This window comes from Psammomys obesus, unplaced genomic scaffold, assembly GCF_907164565.1.
Source record: "Psammomys obesus unplaced genomic scaffold, mPsaObe1.curated_primary_1811, whole genome shotgun sequence".
In the NCBI taxonomy this organism is placed as follows: domain Eukaryota; kingdom Metazoa; phylum Chordata; class Mammalia; order Rodentia; family Muridae; genus Psammomys; species Psammomys obesus.
This window is the reverse complement of record NW_026596134.1, coordinates 4,530,671-4,553,296: the sequence shown is the minus strand read 5'-3', so window position 1 is coordinate 4,553,296 and position 22,626 is coordinate 4,530,671. Positions and strand designations below refer to the sequence as shown.

At 42.1% G+C, this 22,626-nt stretch overlaps 1 protein-coding gene across 3 annotated transcripts in view; it reads right to left on the bottom strand.

Moving 5' to 3' along the window:
• Setd3 (SET domain containing 3, actin histidine methyltransferase) overlaps positions 1 to 22,626 on the bottom strand; it is a 65,831-nt gene that overhangs the window by 32,863 nt on the left and 10,342 nt on the right. For all 3 annotated transcript variants that reach the window (XM_055592968.1, XM_055592970.1, XM_055592969.1), the window contains 5 exons: positions 18,023 to 18,132; positions 16,270 to 16,362; positions 13,397 to 13,545; positions 11,495 to 11,567; positions 11,018 to 11,274 (listed from right to left, as the gene is read on the bottom strand). In XM_055592968.1, the coding sequence (XP_055448943.1) occupies positions 11,018 to 11,274; positions 11,495 to 11,567; positions 13,397 to 13,545; positions 16,270 to 16,362; positions 18,023 to 18,132 (682 nt within the window). The remainder of the gene's footprint in view (positions 1 to 11,017; positions 11,275 to 11,494; positions 11,568 to 13,396; positions 13,546 to 16,269; positions 16,363 to 18,022; positions 18,133 to 22,626) is intronic.

Here is a 22,626-nt window from a genome sequence, read left to right as displayed (position 1 = left end):
GTTTGTGGCAGCCAGGTCTAAAAAGTGAATCCAGCACAGCCAAGACTACACAGAAAAACTGTCTCAAAAAAAAAAAAAAATGATGAGCTATCTCATCATCATGGAAAATGTGAACACAAGATATAGGCAAATACCCTCTTTTAAAAACAAAAAATGGAATTAACAAGACACATTGGCAACATACCTATAATCCCAGCAGCTGAACAGTTGAGGCAGGATGATAACAAATTTGAAGCTAGTAAAGGCTATATGGACAGTTTGGGCCAGCTTGCTCTAACATAACAAGACCCTGCAAGAGGGGAGGGAGCGGAGGATGTAGTTCAGCAGAAGAACACTTGACTGGCAACAACAGCTCAGTGGATCCATCCCAACACTTAATCCCTCAATGATGTTGATGCAATCACAGCTCCCAGTGGGCTTCAGAATGCAATGTCCAGCAGAGTTTTGTTTTACTTTGAATGGCAGTTGTCTGCTATTTCAGCTATGACATTACTCAATAAATAATTACCAAGCACTATCTCTGTGTCATTTCTAGTTATCCTCTGACAATGAAACAAAGTTCCTGCCCTTGGTGGGTGGTAATCTTATTGAGGAGACAGAAAGTAAGGAAACAGGAAATGCTAATAGATACTAATCTGCTTTAAGACAAAAACCAAGGTCAGAGGGCATATAATACTGGGACACACCTCTAGGACACTGGAGCAACAGCTAAAACTGAAAGGCCAATAAGCATTACATTATTTTCCTCCCTTTCTCCTTTTTTGGAGAGGTATCAGGCCTGAATTTTTTTATTACCAAGGGTTTGTGTATGTATTGCATCCATACAGGTGCTTCTGCTAGTAAGTGAATATATGGTACTAGGGGACAACATATGTATATTACTTTGTTGGATGTCTACTCCTAAGCTGAGTGATAAAGTCACAAGTTTAAATTCCAACAGGCCAGGCATGCAAGGGCTAAGGAAGGGAAGGAAGGTCAGGGTTCAGCGTGAGGGACCAGGGGCCAGGGATGCTACAGTGAATAGGGCAGGTTGCACATGCTGGAGTCTAAATCTGAGGAGCTTCCATAGAAGGACAGGAGAACAGCTACAAAGTTTCAGGCTCATATGGACACACCACAAAGTGTTACCCTTTGCCCATGCTCATCATCAATATTATACCAGGTATGGTTTTTCCCCAGATAGAACCATGGACACAGTGAAAAACAATCTCTCAGAGATCACTGAAATTAAAGGCAGAAAAAAATGAGAGAGAGAAAACAAAGGGTACCAAATTTCCAGAAGATAAAGAGTCTATTTGAATTGCTATGGCATTATACAAAACAAGTGGGCATAGTGAGAAACTCAAATTAGATTTTAAAATGACAGATCCACAGCATTTATGAAGATGATGAATATCAGATACACATTTAAATGACTAATTCACAAATGTGGGAACCTCACAAGGAACAAAGACATGTTCATAAACTGAACTCACATTAAAAAATAATGAGACTGGCTACCAGGAACAAGCAAGAACACATAGTTCAAGACTTTTCAAGATAGCCAGCAGCTCCATCCAAGATGGCAATGGCATTGACAACTCTCCAGAGACTACACCAGCCCTGGATCCTTCTTAGCTTCTGGTTTATTTGCATTTTTTGTACCATGAAAAAAGTTGGCCATGTAAGGATAACACTGAAGAAACATTGGCACACTGCTCGCTTCCGCAAAAACCAGATAATGTAGTGTTTACACCCTCCACAGACGTGCATCTTCCAACTGTGGCAGAGAGGTACTCTATAGGGCTGGTGTTTCATTAAGGTGGTACACAAATGTCTAGCAAGCTCACAGAATGGCCCTGTACACACATGACCCTCTCAGCCAAAAAGGTACATCCAACTTTCTGTACACATAATCCCCTGAAGGATTTTTGACCAGAGTGCTCTGTCCTTAAACAAAAACTTCTTGGTCCCCAAATTAAAACCACAAACAAGCTTAAAAACAAAGACCGGCTCAATGAACTGTGTAGAAAGAAGCTCAAGGCCTGCACCCAACAGAACTGCCATAAACCTGATTAAAAAACTGCAGACATCATGGCATCCAGGAAGCAGCTCCCACATCTCCCATTCCTACAGCACACAATGGAGACACATCCCTCCCTCCTGGACCAGTGGAAAGGTCACAGCACTCAGAAGAGAGGCAAGGAGGCCTGAGACTGTAGCTGGCATAGACTGCTCATCCCACAAGCATGAGACACTAAGCCAGTAGCACTAGTAAGCATCACCCACAGCTACCTGCCACTCTGGAGCTAAAGGAAGTGATGTGTGATGCAAATATTAGTTATTTAAACAAAATTGTAGTTAGCATACTGCCATGCATTTAGCTTATGGCAAATGTTACACAAGATGTTCTCCAAATAGTTAAAACTGAAGAAGAAATCAATTGTCATATGCAGTCATTAAAAACAGTGTATCAAAATCAACAGTGAGAGCAAGGTATTATATAATCCATAATTAAGTAAGTATCCAAGAATCCTTGTAGATATGAACCACTGAATAATAAATCAATAAATAGAGAAATAGGGGCAGCTATTCTTCAAAGCAAAATTCCAACACCTATAGAAGGAAAAAAAACAAAGCAGAAAATTTCCAGCTGGCACCCACCACAGTCATACATACCTACTGCAGAGGACAGTGATGGGCTCAAAAACTAGTAAATGAAAATAGAGCATCTGCTTGCTGTCAAGCAACCACTTTATTGGAAAAATCATTAATAAAGCACATTAATGTATGTGTCCCCTGAGAAAAACACAACTTGGCTTCTATGGTATCCCTGCCAAAAACGTAATCTCAGTCTAATGTGAAAAACTTCAGATAAATATTAAATAAGAGATATCTACAAAGTGGCTGCCAGAATATTCTTCAAGACAGTGTCAGGAGACTGAGATGTTAGGAAAACTGTAAGCAAAGAGGAAGAAGCGCAGCTAGGGAGAGCCTGTGTCACCAATGACCTCCTGGCTCACATCTTACACTGTGTTTGCATAAGGCATTATACTAGGCCAGACCAGGCAAACTGAGTGTGAGCGTTATACCTTATTTTTGTAACTTGTCTATAACCATAAAATTTTTTCAAGCTAAAAGCTAAACAACTGAGCGGGGTGCAATTTGACTTCTATGCATTGTTGCCAAAAGTACATAAACTCAACCTAACTTGAGAAAATATCAGATAAGTTCTAAAGAGTGATTTCTACCAGATACTCTCCAAAAGAGAACCTTTGTGAAATTAGGAGTGTGGCTCAATGGCACTGGATTCAATCCCTAGCAACACACAGGCACTCCTTTATCCCCCAGTACCTTCTTCTCAATGTAATATTCCATTTGTAATAGTCCATAATGTAATACTTGAAAGACACTCAAAAAGCATCAGTTGAGTTATTTAAATAATTAAGGAGAAATGATGGGGAAAAAGAGACAGACAGGGTCGCAACCACACAAAAAGCTGAAGCCAGAGACAATTAGCTAGTTTGTTCAGGATAAAGGACTCTTAAGGCTAGTTTCCAGGTAAAAAGAAAAGACCCAGTCAAGTGGGAGAAATAGAGTAAGTGTCTAGAGCTCCCACTGGCTGGGAGTGACCATCAGGACTGTAGCCTGGGCCATTCCTGTACTACTTCTGCTATTAGAGGAAAGTGTTAGGTGTGTACAGCATACTCCAGCAACCCAGGGAAGTGGACACACTTTCTTAGTTAGGTTCCTTCTGCCATGATTAACACCATGACCAAAAACAACCTGGGGTAAAGTATTTATTTCACCTTCACTAAGGGAAGCTGGGGCAAGGACTCAGGGCAAGAACCTAGAGGCAGAAGCTGATACAGAGATCATGGAGGGATGCTGCTTAATAAATAAATAAGTTATGGGGCTTATTCCCCATAACTTGCTTACCCTGTTTTCTTATAAAACCCAGGACTACCTGCCTGCGGATGGTACTACCCACAGAGTAAGCTGGGCCTGCCCACACCAATCACTAATTAAGAAAAACTCCCACAGACTTTCCTCCAGGCCATCTTATGGAGTCATTTCTCAGTTAGGATTTCCCCTTCCCAAGTTGACAAAAATCATCCAACACACTTGTGTACCTATAAACAACTAGGACACTGGGTATATTGGTCCCCAAGTTCTAGAACACTGTAGTCTCCACCACAGTAATCCTACTCATCCAAGATTTTTCTTTCCACTATTTTAGCTAATCAAGGTCAACCATACTCCAAAAGTATTAAGTGGAAAATTCCAGAAATAATCCCCAATATTTAAATTGTATGTTCTTCAAAGAAATGTGTTTAAATCTTGTGCTGTTCTTTGTGTTCTGTCAGGGATATGCATCACCCTCTGTTGCAAGTATCCATGCTGTACATACTACACTTTTAGTCATTTATCAGTGTCTAGATACTGCAATACTTATGTTCAAGTGACCTGTGTTTAGCTTAACAATGGCCCAGTAGTGATGCTATTTTATTACAGTATGCTATTATAATTGTTCTATTTTATTAGTAGTTACTATTAATCTCTTATTTTATAAAGTAAGTAAGCACACACATAGCTGGATACCACCTGCGGTTTCTGATCTCTAATCTTGGAATGATCTGAAGACGGGGGACACTACAAGTTAGTGCTCAGGGTCCTACATCTAATTTAGAGCGTTCCTAAAAGGCTTGTGTTACAGGGTCTCCAGATGTGACAACAAATGAACATCCTGCTGCTATTGGTAGATACAAGTAAAGTACCAGCAGATAAAACAAACAAACTGTATTTAGCCACAACTGCCATGGCACAGCAGGAGCCAAAAGTGGCATCTTCTCCTTCCTCTTTTCAGGGTCCCATGGTCAGAGAAGGCTGCAGCAGGTGTGTGCACAGGAGGCACAGCAGTGACTGTGACAGTGGTTGCTCACCTATTCTGCCACCATGGCCCTGGCTAGCTGGAAGTTGCCTGCCCAAGGAAGAGACCCAATTCAAGACTGCCACACTGTATTCTGAAACCAAGAGGCAGAAAAAATGGAAATGTAATATGAATGAATTCTCTCACATTGAAACGAAATAAATAGTTAATACAAAAATCACTTTCTCCACAAGAGAAAATCCATGTAACATGCAACAAGTCACTTAAACTGGGAAGTGAATGGACTTTAAAGCCTATTAAACCCAAATCTGATTTTAAAGTCTCAACAGAGGAAAATGAGTGTCTATGAACATTCTTAGTCTAACACAAAATGATGTCCCCTGTCACAGTATATGACATTTTATATGATAACAATTACCAGTTAAACAAACTGCTTATCCTCTGATCTGTTTCTTTTTCACTTGATCATTCAACTGAGTATGGAGAGTAAAATCTAGTTAGATTTGATTCACTTTCACACAAGTACATGGTTTCAAATCAGAGTTTAAGCCAAATTCTACCTTTCCACTGATTTCTATCACAAAACTGGTTACATGCTGCCATGTGGAAGTCGCACAAGCTGACCTGTGGTATGTCCTGATTTACCAGGAGCATCTTCTTTTTTTAAATCAACTTCTTTTCTTTTTTTCTTCCTCTTCCTCTTCCTCCTCTTCCTCTTCTTCCTCTTCCTCTTCCTCCTCTTCTTCCTCCTCCTCCTCCTCCTCTACCTCCTCCTCCTCCTCCTCCTCCTCTTCCTCCTCTTCCCCCTCTCCTCCTCCTCCTCCTCCTCCTCTTCTTCTTCTTCTTGTTTTTCTGTTTGTTTGTTTTGTCCGAGACAGGGTTTCTCTGTGTAGCCTTGGCTGTCCTGGACTTACTTTGTAGACCAGGCTGGCCTTAAACTCACAGCCATAAAAATGCAAGTTTTAAAAACCAGGTCCTTCCTTCCATCACCAGTCCTTTCTTCTCTGGCTCTTGTTCACAAACTGATAGAAAATTTACCCCTATTGAGGGCTCCCAACCCATAGAAGGCTTTTCTAGCATGCAGCTTAGTCAGTCTAAACTTAGCTCCCAAACTTTAAGTGTTAACATCAAACTGCAGTACAATGCTCTACCAGCAGGTGGGCTCTCAGTGCCCATCTGAGGCTCCTGTCTCATGCTCTGGACCTAAAAGGCACAGCAACTGCTAAGCACCTAAGAATACAATCTCAGGCAATCTCTTTTCAGGGTCTCCCTGCTGTAGGAGATGTTACTCTACTTCTAAGTAAAACCTTGCTCACCTACCCTTCATTGAAAAAGAAAGAAAGAAAAAGGAAGGAGAAAGGGAGGGCGGGAGGGAGGGAGGAAAAAAAGGAGAGAGAAGGGAGGAAGGGAGGGAGGGAAAGAAGGAGGGGGGAGGGAAGGAGAGAAGGAAGGAAGGAAGGAAGGAAGGAAGGAAGGAAGGAAGGAAGGAAGGAAGGAAGGAAAGAGTATAGTGCAGGATCTGAAAGGATACCTGGAAGACCAGACACCCAAGCCTCCAGTACACAAGGGAGGAGCAGAGGTCTAGCAAGACTCCATTAAAAACAAAAACAAAAAAAAACCCAACTCTATAAAGAAAGCTAAAGTCAGTTCACTTGAACTAACAAAAGTGCCCACACCAAGAAGCCCTTGAACAAAAAGATATGCCGAGAGGAAAGTGCACAGGAAATACATTGTCTAGGTCTTAGACAATCAAAAGACAAAAGACCAAAAAAACATTACAATAAAAATGTAGTACACAGAAATCTAAACCCTAAGGGATCCTCTGATCACCAGAGGTTCGTCATAACACATTTAGAATATAGCTCCAAACACTGGAAAGCAGTGTGACGCTCTTTACTAAACGATGCAGATCTGCCAAGCACCAGTGTCCCAGCATAGATACATAGAGGTGTGGAGCGCTTACTCTAAGCCCTGACAAAAAGCCCTCAAGCCAGCAGTCAGAGAAAAAGAGTTTTCAGTTCTGAAGAGCTACATACAGACACTCAGGAAGGTGATTCTAAGTGAAAATCATAACTGTAACAACTAGAAATGGAATAGACAGCCCTTCCCTATGGCCTACAAAGATCTGTGGCAGAGCTCACATGCATATTTCTCTGAGAAAGGGTTTTCATGTTCCTGGAAAAGATGAAGATACCCAAAGCAAAACCAAAAACAACAAGAGGAAGAGACCTTCATTGCTCCTGAAGAAGGAAGACACAGCACAAACAAAATATAGCAGACAATAAAAATATCTGTATTTACTCTGATTTACTATTCAACACTTTCAGAAGTATTGAGAATATTCTAAAACAAGAAAAATAGCTGTATTCAAATGATGGTTTAACAAGTGTGATGGCTGATTCTGGTTGTCAACTTGACTACATCTGGAATTGGCAGGGGCTGCTGGGTACTCCTGTGAGAGATTTTTCTTAATCAGATTATTTGAAGAAATAGCCAGCCCAACCTGGATGGCACCTTCTGGTGGTGGCTCTCAAAAAAAGACATGGAAGAAGGAAACTTTTTTCCTGCTTGCCTTTACTTTCACTAGCAAATCCACTATCCTGTTGCTGCAGTCAGTATTAAATCTAACTTCTTCAGGACTCTAACATAGACTGAAAACCAGTAGCCCTCCAGAAACCCTGAGAGACATCCAGCCTTGTGGACCAAACAACTACAGATTTTTGCCTTTTCTTTTCTGTGGTGTGACAGATGTTGAACTCCTTGGACCACGCCTGTAAAGCACTCTAATAAACCCTTTAGTATATCTGGTCCTCCTATCAGTTCTGGGCCTCTGGCTAATGCAGAACAGCTGCTCCTTAAATCTGCCACCACATCTCCTGATGTACACCTGAGCTGCTGGGTTGGCTCTCAGGTTATGCCCGTTTCTAAACTGCCTAGAGCTTCTATTCCAACAGGCACGTAATTGGAATTCCAGACTTTCTACAGGTCAGGCATGATAGAGCATGCCTTTAATCCCAACACTCAGGAGGTGAGGGCAAGAAAGTCTCTGTGAGTTTGAGACTAACCTAGTTTACAAAGCAAATTCCAGGTCAGCCAGGGTTATACAGTGAAACCCTGTCTCAAACAAACAAACAAACAAATAAACAAACAAACAAACCTTTCTACAAAAGCTCATAATGTGCTTTCATCATTCATGTTTTCTTCAGAAAAAGAACCACAGCTGTCAGCTAGGTATGATGTACAGCAGGCTTGTAATACCAGCACAGAGACAGGAAAATTACCCCACATTCAAGGCCATCCTAGTCCACATAACAAATTCTAGGCCAGCCAGGACTATATAACAAAATCCTGTCACAAAAAAAAGAAGGAGGAGGAAGAAGGGGGAGGCAAGGAAGAGAAAGAAAAGAACCATGGTGACAGACTGCACTAACAGGTTAACAGTGCTTCTCACAAAACAGCATGGCACCCTGAGTTCTTAAGAGGAGAGTTGTTTTCCACATTGCCAACTTGACTTTGCAGTAAGCCAATTAACATTATCTTAAACTATAGAAAACCCTAAAACCTGTTTGAACTTTTAAGATTTAAAAGCACAAGGTCCCAAATAAACAACAGAACTATGGGAATTGGACAGTTCCAAGTTTGTGACCATCCTATGAACTTTCTGCCCAATTCAGGCTGTCAAACTGCCCAAGAAAAGAAAAGGGAACAGGCAGTTACCATTCCTGTTCTCCATGGTAAGGTGCAACATGACAGAGGCTGACTCAAGTGCTGCAAAGGAGAGTCTGGAGAAGACACCCCCTGCTCAGCAAAGTGGGGAGCTGCAGCACTGGGCTGATATGGTTGTTTTATAAATCATCTGTCCTATAGTGTTTTGTTTTCAAAATGTGGTAATCTCATTTTATTGCTTTTGACTTCCTGAAATGCTGTTATGGAACCCCCAAACACAGAAAGTCAAAAGCAACCCTCTAGAGATTTCACTTAGAACTACCTAAATATATAACATGTAATAGTAGTACATTTTGAAAAACATAAGCAAATCACCTTGCAATTGATATAACTATCAATTTTTTTCAACCAATGAATATAGTAGAAATTAATTTTAACTTTTACCAATTTTTATTTTTTTTAATTTTTATTAGATGTATTCATTTCATCTACATGTATGTCTGTGTACCATATTCATGCCTTGTGCCCAAGAAAATCAGAAAAGGCTATCAGATTACCCGGGACTGGAATTACAAATGGCTGTAAACCATCATGTAAGTGCTAAGAACTAAACCCCGGTCTTTCTCAAGAACAACAAGGGCTCTTAATATCTGAGCCATCTATCCAGCTCCTAGAAATCAATTCTAATTTTCCTAGAGATATTATTCCTAGATATATTATCCTAGAGATATAATATTTTTATATTTGATAAAGTTCATGGCTTATCTTCTGTAAAGCAAAGGACACCGTCATCAAAACAAAATGACTGCCTACAGATTGGGAAAGAATCTTCACCAACCCTTTATCTGACAGAGGGTTAATATCCAGTATATATAAAGAACTAAAGAAGCTGAAAAGCAGCAAACCAAGTAATCCAATTAAAAAATGAGGAACAGAGCTAAACAGAGAACTCTCTGTAGAGGAATACCAAATGGCAGAGAAACAAAGAAATGCTCAATGTCATTAGCCATTAGGGAAATGCACTCATCAGAATGGCCAAGATGAAAAACTCAAGTGACATCACATGCTGGAGAGATTGTGGAGAAAGGGGAACCCTCCTCCACTGCTGGTGGGAATGTAAACTTGTACAACCACTCTGGAAATCAATCTGGCACTTTCTCAGACAACTAGGAATAGTGCTTCCCCAAGATCCAGCCATACCACTCCTAGGCATATATCCAAAAGATTCTCAAGTATACAATAAGAACATTTGCTCAACCATGTTTGTAGTAGCTTTATTTGTAATAGCCAGAAGCTGGAAACAGCCCAGATGCCCCTCAACTGAAGAACAGATGCAGAAATTGTGGTACATCTACACAATGGAGTATTACTCTGCAATGAAAAATAAGGAAATCATGAAATTTGCAGGTAAATGGTGGGACCTGGAAAGGATCATCCTGAGTGAGCTGTCCCAGAAGCAGAAAGACACACACGGTATATACTCACTCATATAGACATATAACATAGGATAAACCTACTAAAATCTGTACATCTGAAGAAACTAATCAAGAGGGAGGACCCTGACAAAAACGCTCAATCCCCATCCCAAAAGGCAAAGAGGATGGACATCAGAAGAAGAAAACAGGAAACAACCTAGGAACCTGCCACAGAGGGCCCCTGAAAGGCTCTGCCCTGCAGACTATCAAAGCAGATGCTGGGACTTATGGCCAACAATTGGACAGAGTGCATGGAACCTTATGTAAGAAATGGGAAATAGTAAGAGCTGGAGAGGACAGGAACCCCACAAGGAGAACAACAGAACCAGAAACTTTGAACATAGGGGTCTTCCCAGAGACTCATACTCCAACCAAGTACCAGGCCTGGAGATAACCTAGAACCCCTGCACAGATGTAGCCCATGGCAGTTTAGTGTCCAAGTAGGTTAAATAGTAATGGGAAGAGGGACTGCCTCTGACATAATCTGATTGGCCTGCTCTTTGATCACCTCCCCCTGAGAGGGGAACAGCCTTACCAGGCCACAGAAGATGACTCTGTGCAGCCGCTCCTGATGTGATCTGATAGACTAAGATCAGAAGGAAGGAGAGGAGGACCTCCCCTATCAGTGGACTTGGGAAGGGGCATGCGTAAAGAAGGGGGAGGGAAGGTGGGGTCAGCAGGGGAGGAGGGAGGGGCTTATGGGAGGATACAAAGTGAATAAAGTGTAATTAATAAAAAAAAAGTTCATGGCTTGTAAAATCTAAATCTTATTTTCAAAAAGCTCAGCAACTTTAGTCAGTGAGAAACAACTGCTACTTGAACTGATCCTGGATGCTGATGAAGCCAGATATGCTTAAACTATGTATTAGTAGTTCTACAAAAGTGGAAATGATGAAAGGAACCTGAATACCCTTTAGCTTAAAAGCAAAGTGCTTAGGGACCTACAAAAAAATGTCAAATGGACACACATGCAGGAGGTCCATTCTTCCCCGCCTGGCTCACTCACCTGGATGACTTTATAGAAATAGGCATACTGGCGTGCTGTGTTTTTGTACTGGCTGAAGACATCGTGGATGGCTTGTGTCGACTGAAGACATCGCACTTCCTCTTCTTCAAAGTAGAGAGGGGTGTCATATTCACTGGGGAGGGTCTGAATGTATGGTTGCCAGAAAGAGTTGGGGCTGGCTCGCTCACACAGCAGATGAAAGGCCAGTGCAATGTTTCCCATAGCTTGGAGAATTCGGTCTTGAGAATACAGAGGCCCTGAATCAACCCAGAAGTTAGAAGGGTAAGTGCCATGGACACCTTTAAAAAGCTGCCACTCAAACATGCTAAAATCACAGCACACAATTCCAAGATCATATAATACTTCATGTCATATGCATCTTCTTTGGACATAAAATGGAAACCATTCAATATGGATTAGAAGAACTATGTCATCGCTTGTATAACTTGTACATTGCTGTAAACAAATTATTCTTACCCAATACTGAATTCTTAGCAGATTCAACGGTCATTAGTAACTTTCGTGGAACCCATAAAAACAATTCTTCTGCCTAGAGAAAAAAAAAAAATAATAAAACAGTAGAATCTCACAACATGCTACAATCATTTCAATCACATCTACTGTCAGAAAGCCAACCACAAGGAAATTCAACTTAGCTGTATCTCAGCTATTCTAAAGATCAGGTATGTTTTAAATATTTATATGTGTACTATAGTTAAATGAGTAGACGTATAATTTAAAATCCTATTTTTTATGAGAAAAACTGGCACTATAGTCTTTATGGTGATAACACAGAACAAGACTTTCAGCTTTACTTTGAAGCAAGTAAAACATCTGGAGTAGAACACAAAAGTATGTTTCAATGCTTGGTATATACAGACTTTCAAGTTCTAAAAATAAAATAATCCCTACCTCTAACCCAAGACCTCATGTGTTAAAGCGAACTGCTTCTTCTGCTTGAGGTCATGAACCAGAGCAGAACTGCTGCTGCACAGGATTCAAAACACAACATGAGCTAAAGCATCAGCCACAAATGTTCTTGCGCTAGCACTTCCTCAGATGGGCGACACTTCTTTTGGGTATGTCCCTGTCTCTACTGCTTAACCCAGGCCTAGAGCTCTGTCATGTAGAACTATGCCATGACCAGGCCCGGTACAAAGTAGGAAAAAGGCCCTCAGCAGAACCCAATACATAGCACATGAACCTTGCTCCTTCCAGCCTCCAGACTGAGGATAGTGTTCTCAGGAAAAGTGCCAGTAAGACAGACCACAGCTACAAAATTAGGACATACTGGCATGAACAAGGCTCCTGATACAAAAGAAAAGCCTGTGACATCTTTCCTCTGCTAGTATCTACTATTTGAACGCTTTTCTGCTTTGTCCCCTCCAACAGATTATAAGTATCATACATAAAGAAACCTAGATTTTCCTGTAAATCTGTCATAATAACAAATAAAGAGCCCTCACACAGTAGGTACTCAACAGATATCTGATATGCTAGATATGTGACAAAAGGTTAATAAAAATTTGGCCAAAAAGCTGCTGGAGGTATGAGGGGACCAAACTAATAACATCCATTTCTTCTAATCAAGCCCTTTACCAACTGAGAGATATGAGACTATAAGAAAAGGTCCTTCAAAATATAACCTGCTGAGTTCTAAAAGCAGGCAGACACTCACACCTAGTCACAGGCTCCCAACAGGCCCTTATGTGAGCTTGCCCTATAAGGCATGGGATGTAGAGTACAAACCAAAATGAACATCCTGGGGCAACCAGCACCCACAGGTTAAGCCCAGTTCCTTCGCCCCAACTAGCAAACAGACTAAGTGACTAAATTACCGGTCCTCTTTAGGACAGCAAGAATAAGGAGCAGAGAGGCTGTCTGAAAAGCATTTCTCTCCAGATACCTAGTTCTCCTCTGCCTACTACTTCTGGTGATGCCATTTCTGTAAGTGGCACTTTCAGCCATTCAGTTATCCAGGACAAGGGCCCACCTTCTAGCCTGCCTCCCCGACCTCCATCCATCACAAGAGTTGACATGCTCTCCCTCCCACAGTAAGTCCAGTTCCTTTTCCTGAGTAAGTCTTAAAATCTTATCAGGCACATTATACAGTCTCCTCTCAGAGACCTGGAAAGTCAGGGTTAATGATGCAATTCTACAAGAGGATGAACTAGCAGGGATCCCTAGAATGCTGTCAGACTAAGGTTCTTTGTTGCCCATGTACTCAGGTAAAGAGACTGCAGCCCACAAGGATAGGGAATGCTGCCTCTGTACCCACAAAGCTTTAGATAAGTCTCAGGTGTCTTGAACTTGATCTCAAAACCACATAATGGTTCAAATACATGTAAACCCCCTTAGACCAACAGATAATAAACTCACCTTGATGTCTCTTGTTGCTCTCAAACCAAAGCCCTCTTCTTTGAAGTTAACCATTTCAAAACCCTCGACAGAAGCCCCGTTTTCAGAGGCCCATTTCATTAGATCAGGGAAGTAATCTTCTCTTTTCCCATCAAAAGTAACAGACAGACCTATATCATCCATGTTGGAAACAAGAGCTACTTTAGGACACATATCATCACACAGCTCTAGAGCATAAAGGCAGAGCACAGCTCATACTGGCTCTTGTCTTAACACCCCTACCTTGCAATAATCAAAATTAGCCACCAGGTAGTCATGGTACATACCTGAGCAAGCTCCAGGAAAGGTGAATTAAAATCTTAAACTCTGCCAGTCAGAGCAGTAGTATATCCTGACACCATGTGACCAGATCACTGACATGAGGTGCCTCTGCCACATAGTATCAATGTCAAAAGGAGAGAAGACTTAGTTACTGCAACTGTAGCTAGAATCTGCCACACAGTAGCTTTCCCCTCAAGTCTGACATGCCATCTCTCTTGTCACAATGTCCTTAACAAGAACCCCAATCAAATAAAATCAGCAGCTTATCTCTGTGGCCTGATGGCTTGGTGAGATGAGAATGTTCTGCTGTCCTGACACTAAGAACACAAAGATGCAGGGCTAACAGAGGCAACTAGGAGTCTATGGGTGTGATCTGAGGGTATCCACACATAAAACAGGAGTGATACTTTGTGTTTAAAACTCAAGCATGTGGCTACAGACATGGTTTAGCAACTAAGAGCATAGATACTTTCAGAAAGGATCCAGGTTTGATTCCCAGCACCCACAAGGTAGCTCATTAACTGCATCCAGTCCCAGAGGATCTTAAGTCTTCTTCTGGCCTCCAGATATTCGCATGATGCACTTACATAGATGTAAACAAAATACCCAAACATACAAACTAATAAAGTATAACTAAAGAAAAAAATTAAGCTCAAGCATGACAGTAACTATGTAAATTTACACAGTTGTATTTGTATTTATAGTTATATGAGGATTATGTGGAGTAGAAAAGCATTCACAGTAAAGACAAACACCCCTACCTTGAAATAATCAAAATTAGCCACCAGGTAATAATGGCACTTTTGAAAGTAAGAGCAGTGTGGAGTTAAAGCTCTATCTAGAATATTTTATTTCTTAAACCAAATACAAAAATCGAAAAGTGGAGGGTGGGGATGAGCAAGTGGGAAAGAAGAAGGAGGACCTGAACCAATGTAAGTTCGCAAGTGTACAATTCGGGTAGGAGATTCTCATCTACCTTTTCTAGACTTTCCATCAAGTTTAAAATATTCAAAAACATGAAGTCATGCATTGGAATAATTGTCGCATTATGATGAAGTGGGGAACAAGAGGCATGCTATTAAAGTGGGGAAACAGGCACAGAACTTAACTCACTTCACCACCCTGTAAAGTTCCCTGACACAGCTGTATGCCATACCAGGCCTGCATAGAAACCAAGACAGACAAATGATTTGAGCTTGGTAAAGTTTAACATGGAATTTTTCTCCTCATTCTGTACCTTAAGAACAGCTTAGTGACACTATCCACTAAGAAGAGAGACTCAGACAAGCAGAAACTTTTTAAACTGTTTGATGGGAGATAAGTAACATCATCAACTCCATGTAAGCCAAATGGAAAGGAACCTGCTCTCCGCCTGGGAGTCCAAGGCCACTGGAGCTATGAACCACACCTTCACAGATGTGCAGACAGAAAAACAGGATGGTTTATTAAGAAAGTAAGTAAAAAAACAACCACTTTTTTTTTTGAGACCCCAAACGTTCTCATCTTTTGCAATGTGTGTGTGTCTTGTTGTTTTCTCTGCTACCTTCCATGAAGCTGTGCAAACCAATTCCTTTTTGTGCTCTACTGGACAAAAACAACAGCTATACTGAAAAACCTTTTTCAAACTGAGAGTACCTTTGCCAACTTGGCTAAGAATAATTAAGATGGCTACTAAATATGCCCTATAAAAACACAGCATAAGAGTTACGATACAGGGGATAGAGAGATGACTCAGCAGTCAAGAACACTGGCTGCTCTTCTAGAGCTAGCCAGGTTCAATTAATTCCTGGCACCCACATGGGGGAGCACAACAGTCTATATCTCCAATTCCTGGGGATCTAACTCCCTCTTCTGGCTTTTATAGGCACTGCACTGGTGTACATAAATGTAAGCAAAATACTCACAAACATAAAAGCAAACTTTTTTTTTTAAAGAGGTAGAGTGCAGTTCAGTGGCAGAGGCCTTGCCTAGAATGCACCCTGGGTTCAATCCTCAGCAGCATGCACCCACCACCACCACCACCACACACACACAAACCCACACAGCTCAAGAAATGTAATTATCTCTTAATCAAGATGGCCTGGAGATGGATGTGGTGGTGTGTGCCTATAATCCAGCAACTAGAAAGACTGACTGATACAAAAGGATTGCCATGAGCACAAGGCTAGCCAGGGTTCCACAGCAAAACTGTTTCAAAGAAACAAAAGATGGGCTGGAGTCAATCATAAACACCAGATAAGACATTTATCAACACCACTTGACATGTCAAAAACAAAAACAAAAATAAAAAAAACAAGAGTTAAAAAAAAAGGCCCATACACATGTCATAAAATAAGTAAAAGTCATGTCCTTTTAGCACCTGGATACAATAGTTTCCCCTGGAGCTCAGCACCTGTTCCTTTCACTCTCAGGTGGACAAAAGTCTCTGAGGGTTTCCTATCTGAGAGACCCACCCCTCGGTGGGTGGCTGCCTCCTCTCTCTGCAGACAGGCACAACTTCCTGAGGCTTTCCTACTCTGCACCCACTAGCCTATGCCCAGTTTCCCTCAACAGCAGCATTCTAACAATTTTACCTTTTTGCTTCTTTCGTATTTTCTCAACCAGAGAGCGGATTTGTGTGTACTCTTCCCATTCTTTTCCTGGGCCTGGTGCAGGACTGCTGCATTCTGTAACATGAAAGTCACTGCATAAGACACTCCTTCTCCACTTTAACCTACTAGTCTGTAAAAGAATGAAGGTTTCATCTTGTTCTTGGCTTATGTTCAAGGACAGAGCTACTCCAGCCATGTAAATATATGTGCATGACAGATGGGTATATTCTGTACACTTTTCAAAGCATGCAAATGCCATGATACCCAAGGATGCCCCTCACTTAACTTCAGCCTAGTGCCTCCTGTGAGTTCCCACCCCTTCTAGTAACTCTCTTCAGAATACATCTGTAAACAGGTAAAATCTGAAAGTAAAACTAAAATGTAAAATAGTTCCCTGACCTTTTTGAGGTGGTCAAGGTACCTTTCTAACTGAGTCCCAGAACGATACTCTATAAGGAAACCAGCTAAAATGAATATAAGGTCAATTCATTGAAAAGCATTTCACATCCGTGTGTGTGCTACAAAAGACATAGCACAGTCGTGTTGGCAAAGAAGCTAAGAGTCTTCTGAAGAAGCTGAACTGCAGAACCAACACCTACCAGAGCTGGTCATCCGGAAAAACACAGTGGCAACTGTCCTCCTGACAACACCACCTTATTAAATATTATACCAGATGAAAGACAGTCTCCTTTTCATGCTCCTGTCAAACCCATTGCCCACGTCTCACTAAGGAAAAGAGCATGTGGCAAATAATTAACATGATCTGGTTATATGCTAACGCCTAACTTTTCAGACTGGTTAACCAGTCTGGCTTCATTCCTCCCCCACCAAGTGCTGACTGAGACCCTGAAGTATAACAGCAAAGCAGCAGTCAGAGCTGAGAGCCACCTGAGTTCCAACAGGAGAGGGAGAGAACAGTGATGAGATGCAGAGATAATGGAACTCAAAGCACCCAAGGAGGAACCTGATAGTGGTTTGACTACTGGACACTTTCTATTTTTGAGGAAAAGCTCTATTTTTACTTGAGATTTAGCTGTCACCTAAACATAAGGGGCGAAGGTCAACCTAAATATAAATGCAAAAGAAGACGGCTATGCCTGAGGCATCAGCAAGCACCAGTTTTAACTCACAACTCAAGAATTATCAAAGTATTTTAGCTTAAAAAAGCAAGTGTAGGCAATGACAACACTTCATCTCAAACTACGAACTCTCAGGCTTCATGTGAAAATCAGAAACACACTTATGCAATCACTAAGAATAAAGGTGAGCTATTCTGGAAGGACGGCTCACTGAGAGGCATGCTGGGCTTGCATAGGGCTGAGAGCCAAGATACAGCTTCACATGCCAAATCTCATGTGGTCTTTGTCAAGTGGCTGGAGACAGTGATTTGTGTTTGCTGATGGACACTGAGCCTCAGCAGTTCGTACAAGGCCACACTGCTGCAGAGTAGTGGAACCTGTTCTTGCCCGTGGGTCTCTGGAAACGATCATGTCCCATGGCTGGATATGGAAGCTTCACATCTGATAGTTACATGCAGTAACTACACACATCTCAGTCTTTGCAGAGGGGACTGAAGTGAGGAAAGGTCTGTAACGCCCAGGTCCATGGCTTCTAAGGGCAGAGCACTAGCTGCTCTGAAGAAGGTCCTGTCCTAGGGAGCCCTATACCCCTGCAGAGGAGTGAAAGGCAAAGACAGCTAGTGTGGACGGGGTGGGGTGGAGAATGGGACACTTACTCTGCAACAGCTCACTTGTCAAGTTCAAGATTTCCTTTGGTGACACAGTGGCTGTGGCCCCAGTACCTGATTTCTGAGTTTTCACTCGACTCTTCTTACCCATTTTCTGACTACAAAGAGAAGAGAAAAGACAAAGAAATTAAAGTTATATCACCAAAGAATAAAATAAAAAATGAGATGTGGCACAGAAGTATCTTCATCTTCCAATGCTAAGATCTTACCTTGATTCACATCTTGAATCTTCTCAAGGGGAAAAAAAAATGTGTAAGTAACCTGAAGCCTCTCAAACAAAAAAGAGAACCATGCAAGGCAGTCTCAGGTGACAAAGTACACCTCTCCCCGAAAAAAACACTGCAGAGGCAGCTCCCACTCTACACATTTTAGTTAGACAGACTGTCAATGTGCACACTGATGCACACTGCAGGACACCCCGGGATAATGCTGATGTACACACCCGACATACACACAGTACGGTAGGGCCAGAAATACTAGATCCCCGGTCACACCACCTAAAAACAACTACTTCCCGAAGTGACAATTCAGTCTTTCCAGACAAATGCTGAAGATATATGTTGCAGATAGCTAGTCTAGTTCTAATTCTAAAGTATATTCTGTTCCTTGGAAAACCGAAAATACTTTAGAAAGCAAGTGTAGGCACTTGAGACGAGCTTCACAAGCCATGCGGACCCTGGCCTTGTATGGGGTTCCCATCTTTGTCCAGTCTTGCACTTTTAGCCACATGAATTTTGTGCCAGCAGACACATGAGAAACGACTAGGGTACTGCACAGACAAATGGGGTAATGGGACAAATGACATAACAATGGCAAAGACCTTGAGGAGCTGACATATGTTTAAAGGAAGCAAGTCTCAGGCCATTCACAGGTAGGGCTAGGTGAAGCAAATCAGGGGATTTAAAAAAAAAAAAAGGAGGCCCATGAGAAGGTAAGCTACTTGCTAAGTGCTGGAACTTCTGAAGAAAAGGGGATCCAGTCCTTTGGAAAGAAGCTCAATGTGGAAGCACAGGCTACCCCAGTGATACTCCATTCACGGAGCCCTGGAATGATGACATATCATTCTCAGGGAAGATACAAATGCCTATTTTGGTCATTTATTACAATAAAGAAGTGAATGGATTGGAGGAGTGGGCATGGAGTTTAATGGTAGAAAACACAACCTGTGTTTAATATGCAACATCAAAAAAGGAAAGAAATGACTGCCTGGTATGGAGAACTGTGATAGGAAAAGGTTTAGAATGTGATTCATCTGCTAACATAACATTTGTCACCAAAGCCACACAAATAAGGCAGGTGCTAAAACAAAGGTGGGGATGGGGAATCATTTTTTTACAAAGGAGTCCATCGTCTCTTTCACATCTAATGTATCAAATTGCATTACATGTAATGCAATTACATGTAGCTTACCTTACATCTTACGAAAAGGTGTGAAACACTGGGTTTCAGTCACCCTGGGATAAAAGGACACAAGTAAAACATGTAAAATAGTTAGGAAACTAAAAGGAACTACTTTGAGATCAAATGCTGGGCAGTGGACAGGAGAAGGAGGAATTTAAGCACCTCTTCCTATGGGTCCCAGGAGGGAGGCAGGTGTTCCTCTCCATCATCACTGGCACCCAACTAAGAACAAGCACAGAGTACCAAGCCTTTCTCCGGGAATCAAGCCCACCCAGGTCCATCTGTAGAGAGCCAGAGAACTCAACCTACTAGAAATGAAAGCCACCAAGGTTCCTGGTAGTAATAACTTTTTAATCATACTTCCAAATATAGTGGACCTGTTGGCCTGCAAGAACTGCAGAAGCATGCTGCTGGTAACATGCAACTGGCTTCTGGCTCCAGTCCTATTGTCAAGACCTGCTATCTCTAAATGACTCAAGATCAGCACTGTAAGGAAGAGCTTTCAGACCCTTATGCTCTTAACAGAAAAGTCCTACAAAGGCACTTTGCTTCCCCCCTCAAGTGGTGTGGTGATGTCAGGACTGTCAACAGGCCTTACTTACTAGGTTCTCCTGTCCCTCCACTCTCCAGGTGTCCCTGGTGTTAGCCTATCTCCAAGAGTTCATTTAAGAAGCCACAGCAGCCTCCCTATAGTCAATGCCTGCCCTCTATCAGATACCACCAGGTTAAGATCAGCTCCTTGGGTGACCACATCCTTTCTCTGTCCAAAGGTTTCCTAACAGGTAAGAGGTTTAAGTTACAATCTGAACTGAGCACCATTCCCACACTGCCTCCATTTATATACAGACAGGAAGCACATGGCATTTCAGGGTCCAAAGTGCTTGAAAGTTCTTCCAGACCAACAGGGTTAAATACTGAATGCATCAGAAAATATCCCCTGCCAGTGAACACCTGCTCACATTTGATATTTCCAGCAACCTCATTCTACACGCCTCCTGCTTAGGCTCTAGCAACAGTCATCTCTCTCCCTGACCAAGCCCTTCTTTGATACTTAGCCAATCCTTCCTCCTACTACCCCACTCCACAGCACCTTCTGGGCCAGCAGTACCAAAGGCTCCAGTCCTAATGCAGATGCCCTGTACCCTTGAATACACCCCCCTCCTCCCAATCCTCACCCAACACTTCAGTCATGTGTTCATTCGCTGCTTTTTCTCAAACTCCTATTCAGGGACACTCTGAAAACTTTTCCAGTTTTTCCAGTCAAAGTCTTATGTCCTTCATACCCTTGGCATTTCTTCAATGTCCCTCAATTCCTATGGTACAAGACTAATGCAAAGCCCATTCCTTTCTATCTTGCCCCAGACACCAGACTCACTGAGAAAACTCTCTACGTCTTATTTATATTCCTAAGCCCAAACCCACAGCCCAGACCTCAGTATACAGCAGTTGCTCCATAGTGAATACCACACTGAGCTCTCAAGTGAAGCATCCTCATAGTTCTAATAGGACAAAGCCTGTGTTCCTAAAGCTGCTGCCCAAGTGTGTGTCTCCTGGGATATATAGAAAATGTCAAATGTCGATTCCCTGTGCGCACCATTAGCTATGTAAAAGCACCACAGAGTTCTTTGACAGTTAACTGTCATACAACTAAGTACAACAAACAATACAAATACTTAGGTTCAAAAATGGCCAGCTTATAGAAACAGTAATAGGCACAGATGTATAGAAGATAAAACTTGGTAACCTCACTGGTATTTAGCCTCCAAAGCCACTACTAGTCCAGGTCTGACCCTTCTCTCCTCATCGCCAGTCTCCTCCACCACTGTCCACGGCTGGCCTTGATACACTGAAGCACAGCTTCGCTGGCTTATCCATACGCCACACAGTTACCACCTACAGTAGAGTAGCAAGAACATCCGGTACTCCACCAGGCACTTTCCAGTCCACAAACATCTCCAAAAGCAACCACTATCTTACCTTCTATTTCCCTTGATCAATTTCCTCTTCTTGAACATCATACAAACAGTTTTATACACCATCTGGGTTTCCTTTGTTCAACTTAATGTCTAGCCCCAGCTCACTTAACACCTGACCCCACCAGCAAGGTCTTGGAAGGATGAACTGCCTCACCCCACTCTATCGGCTTGGCTTCATTCTATCTATCCTTTTACTACTTAGCTCCATGGGTTTGTTTGTGTTCTGGAACACAGCCATGCCTTGTCTAGGCTTCTGTCTTCTGGTATAATTTCCCCCATACTTTGAGGCCCTGCAAAATTGTCCTCTGTGGCCTTACAGAAATTCTTTTTTCTTTTTTCTTTTTTTAAAGATTTATCTATTTTTATTTTAATGTACATTGGTGTTTTGACTGAATGTATGTGTGAGGATGTCAGATCCCCTAGAACAGGGGTTACAGACAGTTGTGATCTGCAATGTGGGTGCTGGGAATTGAACCTGAGTCCTCTGGAAGAACAGCTGGTACTCTTAACCACAGAGCCATCTCTCCAGCCTACCTCAAGGGAATTCTAAGCTGTTTCTTGCAGCTGTCACTCTTGAAAGTCAGTGACGAAGGTCATTAACAGGCTTGGTTTATCTTGGGATTTGGGCTCTAGTGTCTTTTAACTATTTTCCTCCCACAGTCCTGTAGGCTCTAAGAGACAGGAAACAGCCAGCCCTAGTCCACACAAAATCTCTACTTACAGAAGGGAAGGAGAGTAACTTCCTGGGTCCCCACTGAGCACATCTCCCTAAAGCACAGGAGTCTAGGTTGGGCCATCTCTTAATCTGTTCCACCCAAAAGATAGTTTCCAGGGCTCTCAGCTGTGGGGCTCCCACAGTTCTCAGCCCCTCCACACCAAATCCACTGTTGAGGCCACAGCCTTCAGTATCCATCACTTCTTGACAAACCTTCAACACCAGAGTCATTTGCAGGGGCACTTCATATCCAAACCGTACAAGCAGTCAGAATGAAAGAATGAAACAATGAATTCATGTTTAATGAGTTCTTCTGAAGAACCACAAAGACAACTTTTGAAGTAAAAATATGCATTTATACAGGATGGGGTTGTCCAAGAGCCAGGATTTTCTTCAGAAAATCACTACTTCATATATAGAAAATTTTCAGGACATCAAATATCAGAACCCATTTGTGTGTGTGTGTGTGTGTGTGTGTGTGTGTGTGTGTGTGTGTGTGT